Source organism: Tachysurus vachellii, chromosome 26, assembly GCF_030014155.1.
Source record: "Tachysurus vachellii isolate PV-2020 chromosome 26, HZAU_Pvac_v1, whole genome shotgun sequence".
NCBI lineage: Eukaryota > Metazoa > Chordata > Actinopteri > Siluriformes > Bagridae > Tachysurus > Tachysurus vachellii.
The window spans coordinates 11,656,799-11,679,349 of NC_083485.1; the positions used below are offsets into that span (position 1 = coordinate 11,656,799).

A 22,551-nucleotide genomic window follows, 5' to 3' on the forward strand; every position below is an offset into this window, starting at 1 on the left:
TGTACCTAAACATAAACAACCAGGATAACAAAACCCGTACAAACTTTTATCAAACATCGTGACGCTCACTGCAAAAACTTAAATAGTAACAGTGCTATTCTAGAAATGCTAAAAATCCAAAGAGTTCACATCTTGTTTCCTAAAAGTCTGTTTCAAAGCTGTGAAGGAAAAAACCAAAACAAACAAACGATGAGCCTCTTTGTGTGGGACATGTCCTCCTTCACACTTCTGAAGTATTGCTACAGTCAGTGCAAAACAGTTACTTTACGAACACAAGATTACGAACAGTATACAAATACAACTCGAACTAATCGTAAAGTTAGAGGTGAGAAATTGGAGCTTGAACAAGCTTGTTCCTACCTGAAAGGTGCATGCATGATTCAGAGATATTATTGAGTGTGTGTGTGTGTGTGTGTGAGAGATAGAGGGTGCGTGTGTGAGAGTGTGTGTGTGAGAGAGAGAGTGTGTAAGAGAGAGAGAGATATTGAGAGTGTGTGTGTGTGTGTAAGAGAGAGAAAACACAAAAAGGTGAACAAATTCAGCTAAAGACCTGAAACCATTTCTCTTCGTTCATTTAATTAACCCCTGCATCCGGTCGCACCAGCTGACATCATAGACACGGTAGGAAAGGTTTGACTTTAACTTCCACCATCTTTGAGTTTACTAACACGGCTAATAAAATGTGATTAGTTTCACTGTGCTGTGATTAGAAATGATTTCAGTTTCATTTCTGTAATGTTTTTATATTACGATGTTAGTTGGAAACCTGATAATAAAAGAACGGTTGGTTGTGGTTTGTTTTGCTGTATTATTCTATAATATTCTGCTAAACCTAATAATGCATTTTGTTTTTTTTATTAGTATTATAAAAAAGCGTATTTTAAGAATTTTGGTCTGTTGGGCAAATGTTTAGGTTTAATGCTATATTTCCCTGAAATCACATTGCAATGAAAAAAATATAAGCTCACTTATTTGTATCCCTTTATCAACAATTAAACTACGGGATCCATCGATAACATTTTTCTCTGATGTACGTTTTGTTATATGAATCATTTCCAAAAGTGATATATAGCTTATGGCTACTTTAGAATTAATGATCAGTCATGTATTTGAACATTTTATTTATCTTTGTATACATTTCTCCAGTGCTCACACGTTTAGGTTATACACACACACACATATATGTGTGTGTGTGTGTGTGTGTGTGTGTGTAGAGACAGAGAAACACAGAGAGAGAGAGGAGAGAGAGACTGAGAGAGATAGGTAGGGTAAGAGAGGGAGAGTGAGAGAGAGACTGAGAGAGATAGGTAGGGTAAGAGAGACAGAGAGAAAGAGAGAGAGCGAGAGAGATAGGCAGGGTAAGAGAGAGAGAAACGGAGAGGGAGAGAGTGAGTCACACAGAGAGACAGGTAGGGTAAGAGAGACCGAGAAACAGAGAGAGGAGAGAGAGAGAGACTGAGAGAGAGATAGGTAGGGTAAGAGAGACCGAGAAACAGAGAGAGGAGTGAGAGAGACTGAAAGAGAGAGATAGGTAGGGTAAGAGACAGAGAAACAGAGAGGGAGAGACACACAGAGAGAGAGACTGAGAGAGAGATAGGTAGGGTAAGAGAGAGACAGAAACACAGAGAGAGAAACACAGGGAGAGAGACTGAGAGAGAGATAGGTAGGGTAAGAGAGAGACAGAAACACAGAGAGAGAAACACAGGGAGAGAGAGAGGATAGAGAGAGAGAGAGAGACTGAGCAAGCTACAAAGCGAGAGAGAGAATTTTTTAAAATTAAATAACATTGGCTAGTTAATTAGCTAGCTTTATTAGTTTCCTTGGCTTGAGTAAATTTCTAGGCTACTTCCGTCAAGTGGGATTCTCAACGACCGACGGTGGCTGATTGTGGCCTCGTGCTTATTGAGTTTTATGTTGAAGATATTACAGAAGATATTAACCCCCCCCCCCCCCCCCTCCTTTTGACATTTGCTATCATTTAATTTGCTAAAAAGAAAAACAACCTCCGTCATCACTGTTTATTAAGGAGAGAACATGCACGAGGCTGACGTTATAGAGTACCACGTGGTATAATACGCACGTGAGCACGGAATAAACCCGATATTGATAGATACCGTATTAATCGCTACTCTGCTTCCGGACCCATCTTTAAATTGTTGATGTAGTGTTGAATATTAACATCGTATCATGAGACAATATGATTTGTTCTACAATAAAGTTACGCATTACTAAGTTAGACAGACCCGGTGTCTGTATTTGTTTACACCATCAAACTTTCAACTGTTCACCTGGTGCAACTGGCTCTTCGTCAAGTTTTCAGGTCTCATACCGCTACTTTAATATCCGAGGTTTAAAGTCTTGTCCTGAAATCTCAGATCCCTCGAGTGCTCGGTTGTGCTTGGATCAGATTATGTGCTTGGATTTAGTCTCACGTGCAGTCCACTTTGGGATAAAAGCATCATCTGAACGGTTAACAGTGAATCTAAACACGTAGCGATTCCGAGGCGATTGTTCATTCAGGCTGATTAGCTTTGACACTGACATGTTCCTAGATGCACAGCCACAGTGAAGAAGGTGCATGTCTTAGGAGCAAATGCTACATCGTTGAACCCAAAACGTTATGAAGATGATCACCTTTACCACTGGTCTATCTACTGGCAGAAGGCAGTGGTGCTTTTGTGGACAAGTGGATCTCGCTTGAAAATGATTCAGTGTGTGAACTGAAAAACGAAGCTGTACATGTACAGTGTAACTGCATTAGTCGTTCCAGACAGAGGCGGCATCAGTATCTCGTTCTGAGCTGTTAATCCGTCTGTCTGTCTTTAGTGTTCCTCCACTGTATCTGCTTAGACTGAGTTTCAGCTCAGGTTAACACCGTGTCCAGTGTGAATAAATCAAACTCAAAACAAGAACTAAACTGGTCTGACTGTTGGACTTGGATGTAAGTCGGGATGTACAGGAGTTGTTTTTTTTTTTGTTTTTTTTTTTTTAAAGCTGCCCAAAGAGGATGGAGCAGAGGAGGAAGATTGAGTAAAGCAGCAGGAGGCCCAAACCCAAACGCCGGTCCAGCTTCCAGCCGTTCAGGTGAACGCTCAGCACCTGAGATGCATGAGAAAGCACATTAGTTTTATTAGTACGTGCTGATTTGGTGGTTCTGTGGAACATCATGCCACACCGTAAGACCTAATCACCGACGTTTTAGGCGTGTAGGATTATTTTGAGGCACCAAAACAGAACTCAATGAAACGATGTTAATGAGGATAAAACTAAGCTGTACATGTGGAAGCACAAGAATAAACGTTACTCACAGTGAGGAAGACGGATGCTAGTAGCAGGATCACTGAGTACACCAGACCTTTATTGTTGATGACCACCTGGAAAAACAAGGAAAGAAACAGTGACAGTAAAACACGAGTGTGTATAAATTTACTCATAAGAAGACTAAACCGTGTTTACCTCAACTTCATCTCTAAATCATATCATTTACATGAATTACTGCACTGTTCTCTATGGAAAATCCTGCAAAGTTTAAATAGGTTATTTTTATTTTTTTTGCATTACAGTATATTAAATATTTACAGCAGTTAGCTCTTATCCAGAGAAGAACTTATACAACTGATTTGGAGTCTCTAACGAAAACACGTCTTCGTGTAAGCTCATTAGGACGGGGCTAACGATACAATTGAGAAAACTTTTTCATTATTTTATACTACCGCCATTAATTAAAGGGAAAAGTAATTACAGCGAGGCACGAACTTATAAACCAAGTCATAAAATGCATCATTTATTTATTTAGATTAAAAGAAACAGCTGCATATAAACGAGGACGAGCTGATGCGTCTGCACGTAGCTGTAAACCCTAAACAAATTCCTCAGCTGATGGAAGATTAAGGTCACGCTCATGAGGTAAAAGACCGGTATGAATCAAGGGCGTCGATTTGGGTAGGGACGGTAGGGACATGTCCCTACCAATATCCAGTCCGTCTGTGTCTTGTGCTTTTTTAATTATTTCATTTAACATTTATCCAGGAATCATTAAATAAGGTGAAAAATATTTTACAACAGCGTTCTGTAAAAAACACAAACAGATTTACCCCCTGCAATGAATCTTGCCTCTGTAACTCACCTCTCTAAAAGGATTGGCCTTTGACAAATAAATTATGTCCCCACCAATGTCAAATAAATTATGTCCCCACCAATGACAAATAAATTATGTCCCCACCAATAAATTATGTCCCCACCAATGTCAAATAAATTATGTCCCCACCAATGACAAATAAATGATGTCCCCACCAATGACAAATAAATGATGTCCCCACCAATGACAAATAAATGATGTCCCCACCAATGTCAAATAAAGTATGTCCCCACCAATGACAAATAAATGATGTCCCCACCAATGACAAATAAATGATGTCCCCACCAATGTCAAATAAATTATGTCCCCACCAATGTCAAATAAAGTATGTCCCCACCAATGTCAAATAAATTATGTCCCCACCAATGTCAAATTATGTCCCAATGTCAAATAAATTATGTCCCCACCAATGACAAATAAATTATGTCCCCACCAATGTCAAATAAATTATGTCCCCACCAGTGACAAATACATTATGTCCCCACCAGTGACAAATAAATTATGTCCCCACCAATGACAAATAAATTATGTCCCCACCAATGTCAAATAAAGTATGTCCCCACCAATGTCAAATAAATTATGTCCCCACCAGTGACAAATAAATTATGTCCCCACCAGTGACAAATTATGTCCCCACCAATGACAAATAAATTATGTCCCCACCAATGTCAAATAAAGTATGTCCCCACCAATGTCAAATAAAGTATGTCCCCACCAATGTCAAATAAATTATGTCCCCACCAATGTCAAATAAATTATGTCCCCACCAATGTCAAATTATGTCCCAATGTCAAATAAATTATGTCCCCACCAATGACAAATAAATTATGTCCCCACCAATGTCAAATAAATTATGTCCCCACCAGTGACAAATAAATTATGTCCCCACCAGTGACAAATAAATTATGTCCCCACCAATGACAAATAAATTATGTCCCCACCAATGACAAATAAATTATGTCCCCACCAATGTCAAATAAATTATGTCCCCACCAGTGACAAATAAATTATGTCCCCACCAGTGACAAATAAATTATGTCCCCACCAATGTCAAAATCAAACTTACGCCATTGGTATGAATTTTTTTCGGTCGGGTTATAACTCGGTAAATCCACGTCATGTCCTTTTAACACGGTGTAAAACCTCCAGCATGTCAGCTACATCCGTTTAAAAATAGCAGCCGTTTTTTTTCTCCTTTATTTAAATGTCATCTCATTTAATTCACACTTATTTCAAACTTTTTGTGATACTGTTAAATATTTTTATTGGCAATGAAGTGAGTCAAAATTCTCTTCTGCTTCTGCCTTTTCTGTCAGTGTTCGTTTCTCATTCCCAAGTGTATGGCCTTTTATGGAGTTTTGTGGGCGTGGCTATAGGTTTCTTCCTCATGTCTTCTCAGGGAGTTTTTCCTTGCCGACGTCGCCTCCGGCTTGCTCATTAGGGATAGGGATAGATATATAGTATTTTAAATTTTAAGTAATTTTTTTTATTTTTATCCTTATTTTTTCTTCTTCTTATTATATACGTGTGTGTATATATATATATATATATATATATATATATATATATATATATATATATATTTCCCCCCATACTTCTGTAAAGCTGCTTTGAGACAATGGGAATTGTTAAAAGTGCTATACAAATAAAATGGATTAAATCGAATTGAACTATATGTAAATGAGTTAGGGACATACGCTTCTGAGTACAAAGAAAAATCAAGGATGTCCTACAATTTTGTAAACCAGGTGGAAATTTCAGTTCTTTACTACTCCTTAAAGTTTAGTACTTTACTAAAAATGAAATTTATTAAACTAATAAAATTATGATTTAATTTTACTTTATATAATCCATTACGTGTAAGGTTTATGTCAGTGTTCTGTGAAGTAGAAGTCCAGGTGAAAATTACAATCTGGTGGTCTACAGACCACAGAGCTCTGGACCTTGACAAGGAGACTATGAACATGTTTTAGCTGCTCGAATGTTCATTCGTTCATTTTCTACCGCTTATCCGAACTACCTCGGGTCACGGGGAGCCTGTACCTATCTCAGGCATCATCGGGCATCGAGGCAGGATGCTGCTCGATTGTGTTTGAGTTAAAGGGATATGCATGAACACTGGATAAACACCACATTAATCCTTCCACTTAGGATTGGATCTGTAAGTCTTTAAACATCTCATCAGTATGTCCTGTCTCTTAAAAAAAAAAAGCAAAAAAGCAAAAGAGCACTCACCGATGATCCATGTTCGACCACCAGTGTCCTGAGCATCCACGGAAAGCCCAAGCCCAGCAAGATGTCAAATATATTACTCCCTATTGAGTTAGACACTGCCATGTCTCCCATACCTGACACACACGTACGCAAAAGAAAAGAAAAGAAACACTCCGTTACTTCCTTTATTATCTGCGAGCCTTTTGCCTTCCCTTGATAGCACTCTATATTTACACAGGAGTCTATAGTCTACATACACTGTAGTATTATACAATGACACTTTCACGCTGGTAATTTAGTTTGTTTGTATTGATCTGAACAAAATGCCACGTCTACTTCTAGAAAGAAAAGAAGACGGTGCTTGTTATCCTGTACCTTGGCGAGCTACGATCAGGCTAGCCATGCAATCCGGCACACTGGTGCCCGCTGCCAAGAAGGTGATGCCCATGATGTAATCTGGGATGCCCAGGGTGTAGCTGATAATGGTGACCTGAAGGAACAAATATAAGATTGACATAACAGTATTTAATATCACTGAGGTTGAAATGAATTTTAGTGTATGATTTAGCATTTTTGGTCTTTTGCTATGGCAAAGTATGTGCTTTGCTGTTTTTTCTCGATAAGTCAGCGGTGAATATATTTCAAGCAGAATTCACTGAAGGGGAATGCGAAAGATACATTTGCTTCAAACATCAACCAAGCAGTAAGGACTCTTTGGTTAGAAGAGATGAATAAATAAAGAGTTGCTCTTCAGCTGCTCCCTGTTAGGGTTCACCGAAGCGATCCACATATTTCGATTTTTGGCAGGTTTTACACCAGACGATCTTCCTGGTGAAACCCTTACATTTTATACAGGCTTGGGACCGGCACAGAGAGCTATCCCCTAGTGACTGGGTTGGTTCCCTGCCCTGGAATCGAACTCAGAGGGATCCTGCCCCTGGACCACCAGGGACAAATAAATAAAACGACGTAGCTGCTTATTATTAATTATCAGTCACATCACACTGCCTGCTTTTGATAAATCAACAGCAATTAACATTCTCTTACCATCCACACCATCACGTAGGAGAAGATGGCGATCCAGAGCGTGGAAGTGATAAAGGTGGCCATGAACCAGCGGTGCCAGCGGGGCAGTATGCAGTTGGGGACGGTGTAGTACAGCAGCACACCCAGTGGCCATGATACTACCCACTTAACACGGGCTGCACAACCATCTGTAGAACACACAGTCATGATTTATTGATTCATTTACTACCTCAGATGTAAAGATACAAAATAAAACTTATATTTATCAGGACTTTATGACTAGCAGGAAGTTTGGGATAACCTGGCACATGTAGAGGTCTGAAGATTTCATCGCCATAGTCCTCTTCCTCAGGCTGAGGGTTATCAGCTTTCACGGCTCCATCTATGTCTATCCTCTCTCCATCCTGAAGGGGTCGCTCCACGCTCCCTCCGTTCTCAATCCCTCCAGAGCCAAATGACTTCACCGGGCTTCCTCTCTGCTCTGATTCCCTTATCAGCCTCTGCCTCTGAAAACCGTCAACAGTTACTAGAACTAGAACATCAGTAATAGGGTGTAATAGAATGAGGGATATTATACGATTTTTCTGTTAGTTACCATGGATCTATCTATATTATACATATTTATATTCAAATATTTTTCCAACATTAAAGTTAAAGACGTGGGGCACAGTGGCTTAGTGGTTAGCACGTTCGCCTCACACCTCCAGGGTTGGGGGTTCGATTCCCGCCTCCACCTTGTGTGTGTGGAGTTTGCATGTTCTCCCCGTGCCTCGGGGGTTTCCTCCGGGTACTCCGGTTTCCTCCCCCGGTCCAAATACATGCATGGTAGGTTGATTGGCATCTCTGGAAAATTGTCCGTAGAGTGTGAGTGCGTGAGTGAATGAGTGTGTGTGTGTGTGCCCTGCGATGGGTTGGCACTCCGTCCAGGGTGTATCCTGCCTTGATGCCCGATGACGCCTGAGATAGGTACAGGCTCCCTGTGACCCGAGGTAGTTCGGATAAGCGGTAGAAAATGAACGAATGAACATTCGAGCAGCTAAAACATGTTCATAGTCTCATTGTCAGGTCCAGAGCTAATGTGTACCACCAGATTGTATTTTCATCTGAACTTCTATTTCATAGAACACTGACATAAACCTTACACGTAATGGATTATATAAAGTAAAATTAAATCATAATTTTATTAGTTTAATTAGTTTCATAAATTTTCAATTCTGATTGGTCAAATGTGTTTGTTTATTTTTCTATTCCAGCAGCTCTGACTGTAAAGTTATGTTGGCAAATTGTATGTTACAGTTTAAACCTAATACTGTATAAAAACAATGCATTTCATTCGATTCACTATAATTTTTTTATATAGTCTTACATGTAGTTATGATTTTCTCATGATATATACAATATATACAGATATATACGGATATATGAGAAATTTCCCCACTGTGGGACGAATAAAGGTACTGTATATCTTACATATTTTCAGACAGCAACCTAAAACTATGAAACCTCTCTGTATTCCAAGAAGGAAACTCCTAAAAACAGAAGGTTCTTCTGCTGGCTGTGGCGTGTTATGTTATCTACAATACGTCAATGTGCAAGCGACCTGTAGGCATCAGTGATATCTGAATACTGAGAGTGGGATGGTGTGTGGCGCATCTCACTTCGCTGATGAGAACACGGCCGGCCATGCTGAGACGAGTGCGAGGTGAAAAATGGGGTGTGATCATGATGCGTAGCCCTGCCTCTGGAAAAGACAGCTGGTGAGGCCTGAGGATCAGCAGCTCATCCACCATCACTACTGGAGAGTCCTGCTGTGCTGCACCAGACTGGCCTGAGAACAGTACAGAGATATATTAACCTACACATACCTAAGAACATTATAGAGATATATTAACTTACACTGACCTGAGAACATTATAGAGATATATTAACCTACACTGACCTATGAACATTATAGAGATATATTAACCTACACTGACCTGAGAACATTATAGAGATATATTAACCTACACTGACCTGAGAACATTATAGAGATATATTAACCTACACATACCTAAGAACATTATAGAGATATATTAACCTACACTGACCTGAGAACATTATAGAGATATATTAACCTACACTGACCTGAGAACATTATAGAGATATATTAACCTACACTGACCTGAGAACCTTATAGAGATATATTAACCTACACATACCTAAGAACATTATAGAGATATATTAACCTACACTGACCTGAGAACATTATAGAGATATATTAACCTACACATACCTAAGAACATTATAGAGATATATTAACCTACACTGACCTGAGAACATTATAGAGATATATTAACCTACACTGACCTGAGAACATTATAGAGATATATTAACCTACACTGACCTGAGAACATTATAGAGATATATTAACCTACACTGACCTGAGAACATTATAGAGATATATTAACCTACACTGACCTGAGAACATTATAGAGATATATTAACCAACACTGACCTAAGAACATTATAGAGATATATTAACCTACACTGACCTGAGAACATTATAGAGATATATTAACCTACACTGACCTGAGAACATTATAGAGATATATTAACCTACACTGACCTGAGAACATTATAGAGATATATTAACCTACACATACCTAAGAACATTATAGAGATATATTAACCTACACATACCTAAGAACATTATAGAGATATATTAACCTACACTGACCTGAGAACCTTATAGAGATATATTAACCTACACTGACCTGAGAACATTATAGAGATATATTAACCTACACATACCTAAGAACATTATAGAGATATATGAACCAACACTGACCTGAGAACATTATAGAGATATATTAACCTACACAGACCTGAGAACATTATAGAGATATATGAACCTACACAGACCTGAGAACAGTATTAATATACAGATATATTAATCTACACTGACCTGAGAACAATATTGATATATACTGTACAGTATATTAACCTACACTGACCTGAGAACAGTACAGAGATATGTTATTCTACTCTGACCTGAGAACAGTATTGATATACAGATATATATTATCCTACACTGAACTGAGAAAAGTACAGTGATATATTTAATTACACTGACCTGAGAACAGTCTTGATATACAGATATATTTACCTACACTGACCTGAGAACAGTATTAATATACAGATATATTAATCTACACTGACCTGAGAACAGTATTGATATACAGATATATTCATCTACACTGACCTGAGAACAGTATTGATATACAAATATATTAATCTACACTGACCTGAGAACAGTCTTGATATACAGATATATTAATCTACACTGACCTGAGAACAATATTGATATATACTGTACAGTATATTAACCTACACTGACCTGAGAACAGTACAGAGATATGTTATTCTACTCTGACCTGAGAACAGTATTGATATACAGATATATATTATCCTACACTGACCTGAGAACAGTATTGATATACAGATATATTTACCTACACTGACCTGAGAACAGTATTGATATACAGTATATTAACCTACACTGACCTGAAAACAGAATTTTTCATACTTGTAGTTTGTTCAAGTTGTATTTTAAAACACATTGACAAATGTCAGGATACCAGAACTCCACGCACGGACCTCCCTAAACACACACAGATCATCCTAGATAATGATGGGACTGTTACCAAAAACACTGACCAAGTTGCTGACAGCACCCTCACACACACACAGACACAAAACATATGAACAGACTGATGCAACCACATAAACACACACTGGATCGCACTAAATTAGGAAAAGAAGAGATGTAGCAGCAGTGTGGTGTCCCTGTCCAGAACACCACAAACTCCTCAGTAATAAAGTGATCTAATCAAAGTACTATTTCAAAATATTTTTGTAAACTCTTCTGAAGAAGAGAAAAACTAAACAGTCAAGAATAGTGTTGTATTGGACAAGTTCATATTTAGTAAACTATTATTTTAGAAATTGAGTGCTTCTTATTGTTGTGTGTAACGAAAAGTGCGGTTTACGAATTTTTAAAAAAAAGGAATCTATTTCCTCTTCTAGTCGCCTCACAGTACTGAATAATACTAGAAGTTTGTGTTTGACCCCTTATCATAAACATGATAAAATGGAGGTATAAATAAGGATTAGACCTTTTCTCAGAAGCACCATGGACGTATTGCAGTTGGCTCCATCCTCGACAGCGTCGTCGATTCGAGGGGTTTCTCCTCGCAGGCAGCACCGGTCTGGACCACCACACTGGTGCGCCACGAAGCTCGCGATCGGAGTGTTAAATCTGTACAAAGGACAGCAAAGTGAACACACACACGGCAACAACAAGCTGTCTTCTCTTTCTAATGAAAAACTATCTATCTAATAAATCTACGAGTAGTGCAACATGCCTTTAATACTGCAGGAGTAACTATACAACAAAATGACAATGACAAAATTATAGAGTGCAAATGTTTGCATCCCCAATTGTCAATTGAACTCAAACATAAGAATCACCGTAAAAATAGTTTAAGAAGAATTTAAACCAAGCAAGAGTAATTATTTAAAATTTAAGGAAACGGATATATTGTTTGTAAAATTCTCACTCTCTCACTCATTTTCTACCGCTTATCCGAACTACCTCAGGCGTCATCGGGCATCAAGGCAGGATACACCCTGGACGGAGTGCCAACCCATCGCAGGGCACACACACACACACACACTCTCATTCACTCACGCAATCACACACTGCGGACAATTTTCCAGAAATGCCAATCAACCTGCCATGCATGTCTTTGGACTGGGGGAGGAAACCGGAGTACCCGGAGGAAACCCCCGAGGCACGGGGAGAACATGCAAACTCCGCACACACAAGGTGGAGGCAGGAATCGAACCCCGACCCTGGCGGTGTGAGGCGAACGTGCTAACCACTAAGCCACCGTGCCCCCCTGTTTGTAAAATTTTAGATGTTTTTTTTGTGTATCATTTTAACGAGAGAATTATTATCTTAATTGCATTGATTTAATGAAGGCATTTATGTGTGAAAGTGCCTTAAAAATGCCAGTGGCAGGATCCTGCGCTCTCGTTGCTGAAGAGCTAAATCTCAGTGCCGGTCCCAAGCCTGGATAAAAAGGGAGCCAAATCAAGTATATGCAGACCAGATGGTCTGCTGTGACGACCCTGAAAGGGGAGCAGCTGAAAGAACAACATTTATGTGTGAAAATATGTACCTGCTTCAAAAGAAATCCTTAATTTCCTATTAGATAATTTCCTAACAGGGTCTCCGTAGGACTGAGTCGAATTTAACGTGGCATGTGGTGTAGAGTTCTGCACATGTGCCTTAATGACTATTGAGGTTCACATGTTTGCCTCACACCTATGGGCTTGTAGGTTTGATTCCTGCTGTGTGTGTGTGTGTGTGTGCATGTTTTCTCTGTGTTTTTGGGGTTTCTTCCAGGAATACCGGTTTCCTCCCCAGTCCAAAGACGTGCGTGGCTGATTGGCACATAGTGTATGAGTGTGTACTTGTCTGTGTGCAGTTGTGCCCTGCCATAGACTGGCGTCCTGTACACAGCGTCTCTGTGCGTTAAACCGATTCCATCAGCTGAAGACAAAAATCCACATTATACTGATCTATTAAGGAGAAGGTTTTACCTCAGATCTGCCTAAATAATCAAAACATAAACTAATACCTCCAGACTTTTACTGATTTACTTATAGAATATTTTGAAAAGTATTTCAACTCGTCTCAATGCTTTGGTTGGAGTCATGCTTGAATTTTTGGGAGTTTCTTACAAATATAAACTCGCAGGGGCTCCTGGAAACACACACAAGCGTCTCAGTTACTGTTGCACATGATTGTACAAAGAATTCTTAGAATTATATATTTTTAAATGACCTGCAACACACTTGTGTGTGAAAATGTTCCAATTTCAAATGCATTCATATTTAAACAGCTGCTGGATTCTCAATTCTGATTGGTCAGAAGGTGTTGATGAATATTCAGTAGTTTTGACAGGGTTTTGTATGACGGTCTCTGCTCATAAACAGATAGAACAAACACGTGGACTTGTGGATGAGATGAAGTTTTCTGTGACGAGACGTTATCACACCCTAACACCGTTCCTTGTCGTGTTTTATTCCTTACTTAGTAAATCAGGGGTCTAAATGTCTCGGTGTAAACTTGTTTTTGTTCGCTGTGTCCGAAGGGTATGCAAACGTTTGCACTCAACTCCGCATGACTGCATTCACTCACTTCATGATGAGAATGTAAACTCCGTACATGGAGATCAGGAGTATGGACTCCCACCTGGAAGAGTGTACACAAGACAGATAAATAAAGCTCGGTGCCAGATGAATGCTCTGTTTGGAATTTGTTCGTTTGGACCAAAGCATGATAAATGCTGTTTGCAACATCCAGCGAGATACTCAACGACCGTGCTGGCTGTTTAAAAGGAGCTAATAATGCTTGCTGATTGGTCTGCTCTTTTAACAAGCTTTTTTGTTTGCGTCGGATTTGGTTGCGAGCGCCGGTCTGTGTAAGCAAAGCGCAGAGGTAATAAGCCTGTTTGATGCATTCATTCATATGTAAAAGTAATGAAGGACTGTAATTAGACTCACCACACAACCCTCCCATCATAGATGACCTAGAGGAACAGTTCAGGACATGAATAAAGGCGGTGGATTAATAACAGCAAAGACCGTGTTGTTATAACATATATCATAATATCACTTCAGAATTTCTGCAGTTTACTCAGAAGTTTATTCAAGGGATAATCAAACGTCTGACTGAATTTAACAGTGTAAAAAAAACAGTGTTCAGTTTAAAGCAAAGGATGTTTCTCATCTCTCTCTCACTCACACACACACACACACACTACATTACACTTTACACTACACTGAGATGATGTAGTAGATTGAGTCTCAGAAAAGAGACCACCAGGCTCTCTCTCTCTCTCTCTATCTATCTATCTATCTATCTATCTATCTATCTATCTATCTATCTATCTACCACTCTCATTCTCTCTCTCTCTCTCTATCACAGTGTCTCATTTTCTCTCTCTCTCTCTCGCTCTTTCACTCTCTCTCTCTCACACACACACACACACTCACCAAGATCAAAGCCAGAACTGAGAGGATGTAGTAGAACGAGTCTCGGAACAGAGACCACCAGGTAAGAGCCACCGTCTGTAAGCGAGAGAGCGAGATCCACATTACTGATCACACACAATAACGCTGACTCACAGTCCCTCGTGTGTCACTCAGACAGAGGACACCTGATACATACTAATGCAGATGTGCTAACGCTCCTCTAACGAAAATCCTAGCACATAGAGGGAAAAAATACAGACCACTAAACCCTTGTGTATGTCTCTGGCTTCATGCTAACAATAGAAATAATAGAATGCAGTGATATTTAAAGAACCATTTGGATTTATAAGCCGAAAGATGTTTTAATCAGTCAGGTGCATCAATCATTTTCTTCAGCTCTGTTTATCTTGGTTTTTCAGACGTGTTGCTAGCAATGAACGTTTAGTGTTATATAAACTGTCAAAACTCGTTTAACAAGGAGCACAAGATGGAGTGAGTGAAGAAGAGCTGCAGAGAGAAGCAGAGAAAAGGGGAAAGGAAGCATCCGAATCTCAGTGTTCAGTGCTCGCAGGAGTGAAGTGCTCTCTCTCTCTCTCTCTCTCTCTCTCTCTCTCTCTCTCTCTTTCTCTCTTTCAATTCAATACAATTCAAAATGAGCTTTATTGGCATGACAAATTTTACATGTATTGCCATTTAAAAGAGGAAGAAATGAAAAGAAAATTATAAGATCAACAATCAAATTAATAAACCAACAAAAAATTGAATAGCAAATTAAAAGCTCAAAATCCATAGGCATAAGTGTTGTGATGTGTGTGTACACATGAGAGGTTTCATGAGCACATTAACGATTAATCGACTCCTCCCTCTTGTCGCAGGTACAGTATGGATGTTTTTTCTCCCAGCAAATACTGGAGTTTTGTGCAGTTCTTTGGTTTAATGAAGTCAGGACAAATCATTTCATGGACAAGTGGATAAGAAATGGAGCTTTGTCTCTACCTCTCTTTGTCTACAGCACAGGCAGAACCTGCTCTCTCTTTATGGGCAGTAGCAGCTCTCTCTCTCTCTCTCTCTCTCTCTCTCTCTCTCTCTCTCTCTCTCTCTCTCTCTTACTTTCTCAGCACCGTCTGTATCAGTATACAGTATATGTTCCTCAGCTTGTTGTGCTCAGGTATTCTGCTGTTGTGTATTCTCTGTTTTGTGCTAAATAACATTGCAGTTTACTTTGTTTTTGTGTTGTTTCAGTCAAATAAGTTCTTTTCATATCCAAAAATACCTCTGTGTTCAGTGCTCACAGAATTGTAGTGCTCTCTCTCTCTCTCTCTCTCTCTCTCTCTCTCTCTCTCTCTCTCTCTCTCTCTCTTTCATTCCTCCCTGCTAGTGAATACCCTGTGGTGCACAATTCTTGTAATTTGTAATTAACATAATGATCACAAACTCCAACACTGTTCTGCTCCCCCAGGTTAACCACCATCATGCTCTTAATTAAAGATACTATGGACTTCTGCAGGGCTGAGTCTGAAATCCTGGGAAATATGGTCACATTCCTAGTCAATAGGTTTTGGGTTAAATGCCTGAAATAAGATCTGTGATTCACACAAACTCTAGATATTTTCACGCGTCTTCTGCTGCTGTAGCCCATCTGCCTCAAGGTTTGACGTGTTGTGTGTTCAGAGATGCTCTTCTGCATACCTCGGTTGTAACGAGTGGTTATTTGAGTTACTGTTGCCTTTCTATCAGCTCGAACCAGTCTGGTCATTCTCCTCTGACCTCTGGCATCAACAAGACATTTGCGCCCACAGAACTGCCCTCACTGGATATTTTCTCTTTTTCGGACCATTCTCTGTAAACCCTAGAGATGGTTGTGTGTGAAAATCCCAGTAGATCAGCAGTTTCTGAAATACTCAGACCAGCCCGTCTGGCACCAACAACCATGCCACGTTCAAAGTCACTTAAATCACCTTTCTTCCCCATTCTGACGCTCGGTTTGAACTGCAGCAGGTCGTCTTGACCACGTCTACATGCCTAAATGCATTGAGTTGCTGCCATGTGATTGGCTGATTAGAAATTTGCATTAACGAGCAGTTAGACAGGTGTACCTAATAAAGTGGCCAGTGAGTGTATATGCATCTTTTTTGCATGTCCTTCAAGTATCCGCTATATATTTCATCCTGATCTCTGTTTTAGCTGGAAACAGATGTCTCAGGATCACTTTAGATACACAAGAGATCAAAAATGATAAATGCTGTGGCTAAAATGTCTTTCAGCAACGAGCCAGAGTTAAAACAGAAGCGGGAGTCTCATTATTCATATTTATGCACTTTATGAAATGAAAATGAACACCAAGCTTAAAAAAATAAGCTCAAAGCTGTCAGAAGCCACTGTAGACTAATACAGAACGCTGCTCTTATTATCAGTAGACAGAGCAAACACAACTCAGTGCTGCTGGGAAAATGTAAATTACAGACTACAAAACAGTGAAGGCTTCAGAAGCCAGAAGTCTCCTGCATTCAAACGGAGAAATAAATCGAACGTATCTATCACAGATTAGAAATTTCCACACTTCCTTCCTCTCTCTCTTTTTATTTATTTATTTCTTTTCGTTTTTTTTTTTTTTTTGTCTACTCGCTGATTCTTTGTTATTCTTTTGAATAATAATCGGCTGGAACATTTTGTGATTCTGTTTAAATGCAATGTGGATGAAAAGCTAAACTAGGCACAAACTCTGAAGTGCCAATCAAGATTTTCTCCAAAAATGTCAGCAGACTTATGTGTAAGAATCATTAACAGCTCAAAACAACAGGACAAGGAATCCATTTTCACGGGTTGAAAGCTTTTTCATTTTACGGTTCAGTTTTTTTTTTTCTTCTGTCTGTTCTTCAAAACTGCAAGGCATCAGCTGCCTCAGCGACTGTATTATTTAAAAGTCTGTCATGAAGGACTTTTACTTTGGCGTGATGCAATGTCATTTGGCTAAAACAGTGTTGCGTTGTGTTACACCATGCTGTCGATTCTCTATTCGGATTGGACAAAAGGTGTTGATTCATTTTCCAGAAAGTTCTGTCTGCAAGACAAATCTGGTTTCTATTAATTCTGTTATATGTGATCGTTTCTTAATAAAACCTCACACACATGAATTAAAAAACATAAAATTGTTGCTATGGAGACATTTACTGTGAGTTTTTTTTTTTAAACTCTAAGATGTGCTGTTATGGGAAATGAATCACCATCAGCGTGTTTTGTTACCGGAAGAATAAATGCACGTGTTTAGAAGATTAACACTTTTTACACAGTTCCTGGGTTCGTTAAACGGACAGAGCAGGCAGCTACCTGACCAGCGAAGATGCCACACACTCCAATGATGACGAGGATGTTGAAGACAGCTGACCCGACGATCGTGCCCACTCCCACATCCCCCTTAGTGATGAACACACCTGTCAATCAAACAGACGCTCTGATCAGCTAGAAGGGATTCCTGCATTGAGAAACAGTCATGACGATTTGAAACGGTTTCATGCAGAACTCTGGACCTGTCAGAAATATTACTTCATCGCTTCATTAAATTAATTGAATTATTCGATCGTATGATTTCATGTGTAGTCAGGTACTCAATCCTGAGGTGAATTCTCAATGAGTTCATTAATATATCCAGTATTTGCTTCTTCATTCTCTGAATAGTTCTAGCTTGTGATGGTTATGTAGCAAGTTGTAACTTAGACACCACGGCTGAAATTTATAACAAAGTAAACATTAATTATGAGCTCAATCTGAACCCAGATGCACATTGGTTTTAATTCCTCTAAGTGGCCGAGTTCCCAGACCAGTTAAGACCCTTTTAAGGAAAGTTTTTTTTGGTTAATACTCACTTAATAATCTTTGTGTAAGAGAACTGTGATCAATCACACAACACAACTGAAATGACATAGAAGTGACCTCTGAACTGACCAATCAGAGAGGTGAAGAGCTCAGGGGCGGAGCTTCCAGCAGCCATGAACGTAGCCCCGGCCACATCCTCACTGAGCTGTAGGTTCTGCAGCAGATGAAAAGAAATGATTATACAGAGTGAAAACCCGAAAATGCCCCAAACCCCAAATACAGCACAGGGATAAAAATGTAGGTCAGGTAACAGGCGCAGTACGAATAGCATCCGGACACACCCCAAAATGAGGTACATATCTCACAGGATTATGATTCTGTTCAATCTCATTTCTTTGCCTAAGCTCCCCACAAAAGCGGTATTATCTGAGGTAGAAAAAGCCGTAGAGGAAAGCAAGCCACAGCACCTCTCAGACCTGAAGAGAAATGCACTTTCCAGATGCTCCTTATTAGCAAGACCTTTAACTGGATTTGGTGACATGTTGCGCTAACATCTCAAACGAAGGACGGGGAACAAATTGAGCTGTCATCGCCTCGCGTCGCCGCTCGTACGGCGCCCGGCCGCAGTGACAACTCACCTCTGAGATCTTCTCCAGGGAGGGGACGAAGTAGTCATCACAGACGATAGCAAGAGCGTAGAACATATAAATGGCCTGGAAGAGCGAGAGAGCAAGAGAGAGGGAAAGAAAGAGAAATTCAAGTAAATAGCTAGGGACTTTATTGCACTAGGTATTAGATCTTATGCTCAAAATAGGGAGGTTTTGATCAGTGCTAGCATGACGTGTGTGAATAAATGAATGATAAAATTAAGGAAAGACACATCGATAAAAAAAAATGCAAGAAAAAGGATTTAAAATAAACAAAAGACCAATGCCAGTGGCCAAGAAAATGGCCAAGTGCCGGTATAAGCCCCTAATGTTAAAGCTGCAATGCACAAGATTTAGATTTATCAGTTGAAAATGAAAAACATTTTGAGTCAAAAATAAATAAAAAGGATTGGATTTAAGGTCTTAAAAGTATTGTACAGTCAGAACCGTTAGGTCCAAATTGGCAAGAATTTCAAAATGGATGTCAATACAGTCATCAACAATATATCATGCATTACGCGGTGGATCCCATCCCAGGTTAGCTTCGTTCTAAACAATGCATTTAAACCAGGGAAGAGGAAGATTTCATACTTGTCATTGAGACACACCCCACATTGTGGTGCCAAACATGTACAGTGTGAAACAATGTGGTGTTAAAATAGCAACAGAAACCCAATCAGAAATTGAAGAGCGTTTGTCTTATTGATGATATTGTTCACTTAATCATAAATGGTTAAACATTATAAGAATGTTTCGGCGTCACCCTTCAGTCACGTCAGACCTTTTAGTAAAGCTAAAATAAAGGAACTGGACCTTTACAAATTTGACCTGAGGTCCTGTGAGCTAGTGAATTCAGGGTAATAACAGCAAAACCCTGAGTGCTTTTAGTCTCACTGCTGGCTGTTTCTTTTCCTTTTCTGTTTTCCTTAGTGCATGAATTGAAAATCACATGCTGTATAATCTCTGATAATGGAGGGTCTGTTTTTTTGGGTTTTTTTTTTTTAAAGCATTGAAGAGAAGTGTATTGTGTGATCAACTCACACATAGCACATGTAGCAGCACAGCCCCCCTCTTCCTCTGTTCCTTAGTAAAGATGTCTTCAGGGAACTCGTGGATGGCTGAAAGAGAGGGAGAGAGAGAGAGTGTGAGAGAGAGAGAGAGAGAGAGAGAGAGAGAGAGAGAGAGAGAGAGAGAGAGAGAGAGAGAGAGAGAGAGAGAGAGAGAGAGAGCGAGAGAGAGAGAGAGAGAGAGGAGACACAGTGAGAGAGACAGAGAGAAAGATGCAGAGAGAGAGAGAGAGAGAGAGAGAGAGAGAGAGAGTGTGAGTGAGAGATTGACAGAGAGAAAGATGCAGAGAGAGAGAGCGAGAGAGAGAGAGAGAGAGAGAGAGAGATTGACAGAGAGAAAGATGCAGAGCGAGAGAGAGCGAGAGAGAGAGAGAGAGAGAGAGAGAGGAGACACAGAGAGAGAGACAGAGAGAGACAGAGAGAGAATGACAGAGAGAAAGATGCAGAGCGAGAGAGAGAGAGAGAGAGAGAGAGAGAGAGAGAGAGAGAGAGAGAGAGAGAGAGAGAGAGAGAGAGAGAGAGAGAGAGGAGACACAGTGAGAGAGACAGAGAGAAAGATGCAGAGAGAGAGAGAGAGAGAGAGAGAGAGTGAGTGAGAGATTGACAGAGAGAAAGATGCAGAGAGAGAGAGCGAGAGAGAGAGAGAGAGAGAGAGAGATTGACAGAGAGAAAGATGCAGAGAGAGAGAGAGAGAGAGAGAGAGAGAGAGAGAGAGGAGACACAGAGAGAGAGACAGAGAGAGACAGAGAGAGAATGACAGAGAGAAAGATGCAGAGCGAGAGAGCGAGAGAGCGAGAGAGAGCGAGAGAGAGAGAGAGAGAGAGAGAGAGGAGACACAGAGAGAGAGACAGAGAGAGACAGAGAGAGAATGACAGAGAGAAAGATGCAGAGAGAGAGAGCGAGAGAGAGAGAGAGAGAGAGAGAGAGAGAGAGAGAGAGAGAGAGAGAGAGAGATTGACAGAGAGAAAGATGGAGAGAGAGAGAGAGAGAGAGAGAGAGAGAGAGAGAGAGAGAGAGGAGACACAGAGAGAGAGAGAGAGAGAGAGAGAGAGAGAGAGAGAGAGAGAGGGAGGAAGAGATAGAGTGGTAGGGAGAGATAGATAGAGAGAGAGAGAGAGAGGAGACACAGAGAGAGATAGAAAGACAGAGAGACAGTATATATTTTCTAGTGTAGCACAAATTTGATCTCTTATCTCTTCAGGTTTGATCTCAGTATAATCATCTTACAGTATCAAAGCAAAACTGAATAAATTAAACATCCTCACTACAGCCTTGTCATTACGTCTTACTATGACTTTAATTCACTCAACCAAACTGCACGCTCAGACATCAAATTTAATTATCTTTGGCTCAGGTGTGTGTTAGTTATGTTTATATCTGTATGTGTGTATCTGTGTGTGTGTGTGTGCGTTGTCTCCTGTGTGTGAGCACAGCAGGAGCCTTAAGCACTCCATGTGTGCAGGTTAGAGCAGCAGTCAGGAGCCCTGTCTATTTTTAGCAGCAGAGCATCACCACACCACCAGAGGCTCACACACATACGTAACAAGGCTGCATCGTGGCGCCGCCACCGCCGCCTCCTTTACACACACACACACACACACGCAAAGATCCTGTCTTCTGCCGCAAAAATGTGAAGCGATATTATTTCAGATTCTGAATTCTGTCAGTGCAGACGGTGTGTATTCTGTAGTGATTCTCATATGTCTCGTTCACACAGTTATGTCTCGTTAAAATCCAAATCCATCCTGACTTCCTCAAGCCCAAATGGAGTTAAAGAATGTCTAGAGCCCTCAGCATTGGATGAGATTTTCATTAATGGTGTCATGGTGCTATTAGAAACTGATTGTTTATCTAAGCCGAGGTCACAGTGAATCCAGACCATACTGTGCATGAGGTGGGAATATCCATTGCAAGTCCAATACACACATTTCACACTTACTTGCAATCTATCATAGCTATTGCATCTATTGCAGGGTGTTTTGGGAGGTGAGAGAAAACCAGACAGCCCAGATTAAACCCACACCGCCACGGGAACACAAACTTTTACTAACCCGTAAACCTCAGGATCGAACCTGAGACCCAGGCAACACATCACACAGGGATCATCTATATTCTAACATAACAGCCAAGAAACGAGACACAAAATGCAAAAGAAATAGCCTCAGACATAAAATAACAAATGCACAATGTTGTTACAAAACACTAAGCTATAAGTAAACAACCCGACATGAAACAGGTGACCACAATCGAGGTAACAACCAATGACAGGACAGCGAGTGGAAACAAGAAACACAGCGCTGAGAAACTAACAGTCTACTGACATGATTTCATTCATTCATTCATTCATCTTCTACCGCTTATCCGAACTACCTCGGGTCACGGGGAGCCTGTGCCTATCTCAGGCGTCATCGGGCATCAAGGCAGGATACACCCTGGACGGAGTGCCAACCCATCGCAGGGCACACACACACACTCTCATTCACTCACGCAATCACACACTACGGACAATTTTCCAGAGATGCCAATCAACCTACCATGCATGTCTTTGGACCGGGGGAGGAAA

General features: G+C 40.2%; 1 protein-coding gene across 1 annotated transcript in view; it reads right to left on the reverse strand.

The window, feature by feature from the left end:
- Positions 1 to 1,687: 1,687 nt before the first annotated feature.
- Positions 1,688 to 22,551, reverse strand: part of LOC132841039 (sodium/potassium/calcium exchanger 3) — a 44,621-nt gene continuing 23,757 nt past the window's right edge. The window contains exons 3-17 of the mRNA XM_060863203.1: positions 19,963 to 20,039; positions 18,913 to 18,987; positions 18,404 to 18,488; positions 17,789 to 17,892; positions 14,483 to 14,557; positions 13,991 to 14,016; positions 13,626 to 13,679; positions 11,533 to 11,675; positions 9,037 to 9,206; positions 7,680 to 7,884; positions 7,400 to 7,566; positions 6,728 to 6,842; positions 6,374 to 6,486; positions 3,309 to 3,374; positions 1,688 to 3,099 (exon numbers count right to left, since the gene is read on the reverse strand). Coding sequence (XP_060719186.1) covers positions 2,989 to 3,099; positions 3,309 to 3,374; positions 6,374 to 6,486; positions 6,728 to 6,842; positions 7,400 to 7,566; positions 7,680 to 7,884; positions 9,037 to 9,206; positions 11,533 to 11,675; positions 13,626 to 13,679; positions 13,991 to 14,016; positions 14,483 to 14,557; positions 17,789 to 17,892; positions 18,404 to 18,488; positions 18,913 to 18,987; positions 19,963 to 20,039 — 1,586 coding nt within the window. The 3' untranslated portion in view covers positions 1,688 to 2,988. The remainder of the gene's footprint in view (positions 3,100 to 3,308; positions 3,375 to 6,373; positions 6,487 to 6,727; positions 6,843 to 7,399; positions 7,567 to 7,679; positions 7,885 to 9,036; positions 9,207 to 11,532; positions 11,676 to 13,625; positions 13,680 to 13,990; positions 14,017 to 14,482; positions 14,558 to 17,788; positions 17,893 to 18,403; positions 18,489 to 18,912; positions 18,988 to 19,962; positions 20,040 to 22,551) is intronic.